A 3,893-nucleotide genomic window follows, 5' to 3' on the forward strand; every position below is an offset into this window, starting at 1 on the left:
TGCCGCTCCTAAATTACCCTTCTTCGATAAAGCCACGCTCGCATTGCAGATGAGACAGATGGACTTTGAATTGGAATAGATACAAAAATAATCATCCTCCCACTCTGAGTGAAAATTATATATTTTGGGCTTTTTTGCTTCTGCCATAATTGCGGTCTTGTGTGTGTGCGGACTGTCACTCCTGTTGACACGGACAACGTCAGCGAAATAGTGCCCACTGCCCACCAGCCACGCCCCGACACATGGGGTCACGCCGGCCAATCACAAAGCTTTGATGCGCATTATTCTGGCACAGGAAGATTATGTTATCGGACATTAACGATAAAACAGAATATTGTTGTTCTATTTTTAGACACATCTCGCGATCAACTGGGAATCTCCCGGTCAATCGCGATCGACTGGTTGGGCACCCCTGCTGTAGATCTATCAGCTGTTTATTTCACATGAGTTCCAGTGTGGCAGCTTTTTAATCACTGCTCCCCCTGGTGGATCCATTGCAGCTGGTTTCATTATAATTTAATTTATTTATCAAGGGGGCGTATCAAGTCATGCGGGCGGTTTTCCTTTCAGCGAGGGTCGACCCCGTGCCGATCACGGCCCCACTACGGTCGGGTCGTCCGAAATAAGGTGCTACATCTGTACACCACTGATGGATTTCCAAGAACTGCTACATGACACCAGACCATGAACAGATTCAGAGTCAATACGTTTATAATGTACGGTTATGTAATATCTGTCACAGCACTGTGTATATATATAAAGATTGTAAGTAAACGCTCAAAAACATAAGCTCCTGTCTCCAGTCTCTTTCTTGAGATATCCAGAAATGATAAAATACACAACAAGATCCACTTGGATTCCTAATAGCAATGTCCTCTAATTTACATTTTAAGCTGCACAAGTCAGTACTTTTATTGAAACAGTGACTACATTTCTACATGTGAGAGTGCTCACTTTCACCCAGCTATCTGTTTCACAAAGACTGGCAACACTGTAGAATACCCCCTTTAAATCAGTTTGTATTTGGTCTGTATAGCAAGCATACTGTCAGGGTTGAGCGAAGCAGGCAGGACCCAAACGCAGTTTTACAGGAAAAATACCTTTATTTCAAGGCTAAGTCTTCCCTGTGAACACAGTCAAAAACAAAAGACTAATAGTCTTACAAAGACTAACAGAAAACGCAGAGCCTAAATGCACACAGGACTAATGAAACAAACAAGACACAGGTGAGGAGGGAGGAGAAAACACAGGGGCACAAGGTGAACACAATCAGGTAATCAGGTATGAGGAAACACACAGACAGGAAACCAAAGACAGATCTAGACAAGACAAAACACAACACAGACAGATTGTGACGCATACAATGTTTGGAGCATGGTAATGTTCTTTCACACTGCACTACTGTGTTACAGTTGCATCGTTTTGCTGTTTCATTTTTGCATATAAGAGTGGTGTTTTAGATGTGCAGTTCAATTGATGTCTGACATCAGAAAGCATATTGAATGTGTGATGACCAACATAGTAAACAGTATAATATAAAGGCTACTATAGTACAGTATTGTGTATACCAGGGGTCGGCAACCCCTGGCACATAACCAGTGGCACACTAGGAATAACTGTGCAACATTTTTTTTTTTTAAATCGGATCCTGAATGAGACTGCCACCAGGGCGCGTCTCCCCGTTACCTGCAGAAGGAAGCCATGCACGCAACGCAGCCCTGCTCTCTTTATCTCCAGGCAACTTTCTGCCGCTTTCCTCCGTGGTGCAGTGCTGATCGTTGTAGGAAAGCACTTCACAAATTGCAGTAGGCCTACCCATAAGGAGCTGTACAAATGCCGCCGTTTTTTGCGTGGTTGTGTCTTTAGTTTAAAGCCCAGTGGCGATCTGCTCATCTCTCATCAAAATAATATGCTTAAATGACTGGAGAGAGGCGAGCTCTTCTTGGGAGGCCGTTGCATTTATTGAGTTGTTCTTCTGTTTCACAAAATACATCACAGACTTGTTTTTCTGCTGCCTCGTTTCACTTCCAGAAACTCTCTCTCTCTCTCAAAGGGACAGCGATCTCATCTCACTTGCATGACCCTAATATCATAACATGTGTGTTCTGGAGAATCACAGAACGGACGATCGTCCTTATTATTATGCCGTTTAAACCAATTATTTAAATGTGTTTGTTGAATTCGGCATCATGCAAGTTGCGCTGACAGGTCCACACAGTGCTTCCCCGCAGCGAGGCTCCCCCCGCCCTCCTGTTGACAGTTCACGAGCGTCGAGTCAAACATGGACCAATAGGCATTGTATGTTATTTATATCTTAGTACGAAGTCTCTTTAAATGTGTTAAAGTCGGACAAAAAGGATAAGAAATGAGGTGATAACTGACTGATTTATTGACGCATGGTAAAAAGGATTTCCATTACTTTTTGAGATAAAATAAATTGTTTGGAATAAATACAAAAAAACTGAGGATGTGGAAGGGGTGCTTTTACTTTGACGGGAACAAGCTGTGGATGTTTCCTTTTCCTTGGTCGTTTGTGGTTGCAGTAAACAGCTTGGAGAGTCCGTAGATGAAAGGAGCAAACTAAAAAGGGTTTGTTGACAAAAAATGAGAATAACTACCGTGGTACAGTTCTGTTTCCAGCACTCATGCTTGAATCTGTTCCTCTTTCAGAGCTTGTATTTGGCTCTCCTCCTCTTTTCTGTCCGTTACATTTGTCTCCGTCTCCTCCTCCTCCTCTTCCTTCTCCACTGTCAGTGGTAACCACGACTCTTTGTGCAGCCTCTCGCTCGTCTCCACCTCCTGTACACTGGGTGCAGATGTCGCCTGCATGTCTGCTGGCAGGTCTTTGAACTGTTCCTCGTTCACATCATAGTCCTTCATCTTTGATTGCAGCACCCACCACCTGCCCACGAAGCCCACATCGAGCACGCGTTCATGGAGCTCCCTCCAGGGGATGGACAGATTGGAGCACTGGGCTTCGTACAGTGTGGCGTCGGGGTCGTAGTCGGCTTGGTAAGCCAGAGCGAGGATCCCCAGGCTGAGGACATGGAGCCGGCCCTCGTTACGGAGTTTCCCCAGACTCTGTACGTGTCCGTCCGAGGTCCCGTTGCGGATCCAGGGCGACAGCAGGCCCAGCTGGCCAGAGCAATCCAGAAGGGTGGCTTCGAAGGCCTGCTGGTCGGGTCGGGTGTAGAAACAGGCCCAGGTCCCACCCAGCAGAGAGGCGTATATGGAGGCTTTGATTGGTCGCTCCCACGATCCCACCACCACTTCCCGACACGCCTCCTTGTAGTCAGTGAAAAGGCCACGGCACCACACACCTACAGAGGGAAGGAACCAGCACTTTTAATATTTGTTGTCAGCACCAGGAAGTATTTTGTCATTTACATAATCATTTTTGTCATTTGGATGCTGTTATTTTATTATCTTTGTTTACACTGTACACACAACATCTATTGCATGTCCTCGAATTTGTCAAATGTATTGAACTGGTGATCACAGTTTGACAGCTATAGGCCTACAGCTTTCATGTTCGGAAGCGATTCACAATCAGCCCAGCTGTAGAGAAGACCCTCTCAGCTGGAACGGAGGTTGCGGGTATAGCAAGGTATAGCATGTATATATAAGTTTAATTTGGCATAGTTTGCACTCTACACCGCACTCACTAACCTGGTCGAAATATTTCCACACATTACTCCTTTTTGACGCCATGTCTGTTGTGTAGGACTCTTCTTAGAGTGTAAATAATTACCGGACTATGACTGGTAAAATATGTTGAATGCCGGCAAAGCTAAATCTCTCCTGTCAAAATATCTATGTACTTTGCCGCCACACACGGTTGCCAAGCAGCGCTTATGTTATTTAGGCTGGCCACTCATGTGTCGCGAGTGTTG

At 45.2% G+C, this 3,893-nt stretch overlaps 1 protein-coding gene across 1 annotated transcript; it reads right to left on the reverse strand.

Annotated features, from left to right (window-relative positions):
• Positions 1-2,172: 2,172 nt before the first annotated feature.
• timm29 (translocase of inner mitochondrial membrane 29) lies at positions 2,173-3,342 on the reverse strand (the record flags this gene model as incomplete). Its single annotated transcript, XM_010791586.1, has 1 exon — positions 2,173-3,342. A coding segment is annotated over one exon (699 nt), but the record flags the coding sequence as incomplete, so codon positions are not given.
• Positions 3,343-3,893: the final 551 nt, after the last annotated feature.

Source organism: Notothenia coriiceps, unplaced genomic scaffold (assembly GCF_000735185.1).
Source record: "Notothenia coriiceps isolate Sejong01 unplaced genomic scaffold, NC01 NC01_scaffold00035501, whole genome shotgun sequence".
In the NCBI taxonomy this organism is placed as follows: Eukaryota; Metazoa; Chordata; class Actinopteri; order Perciformes; family Nototheniidae; genus Notothenia; species Notothenia coriiceps.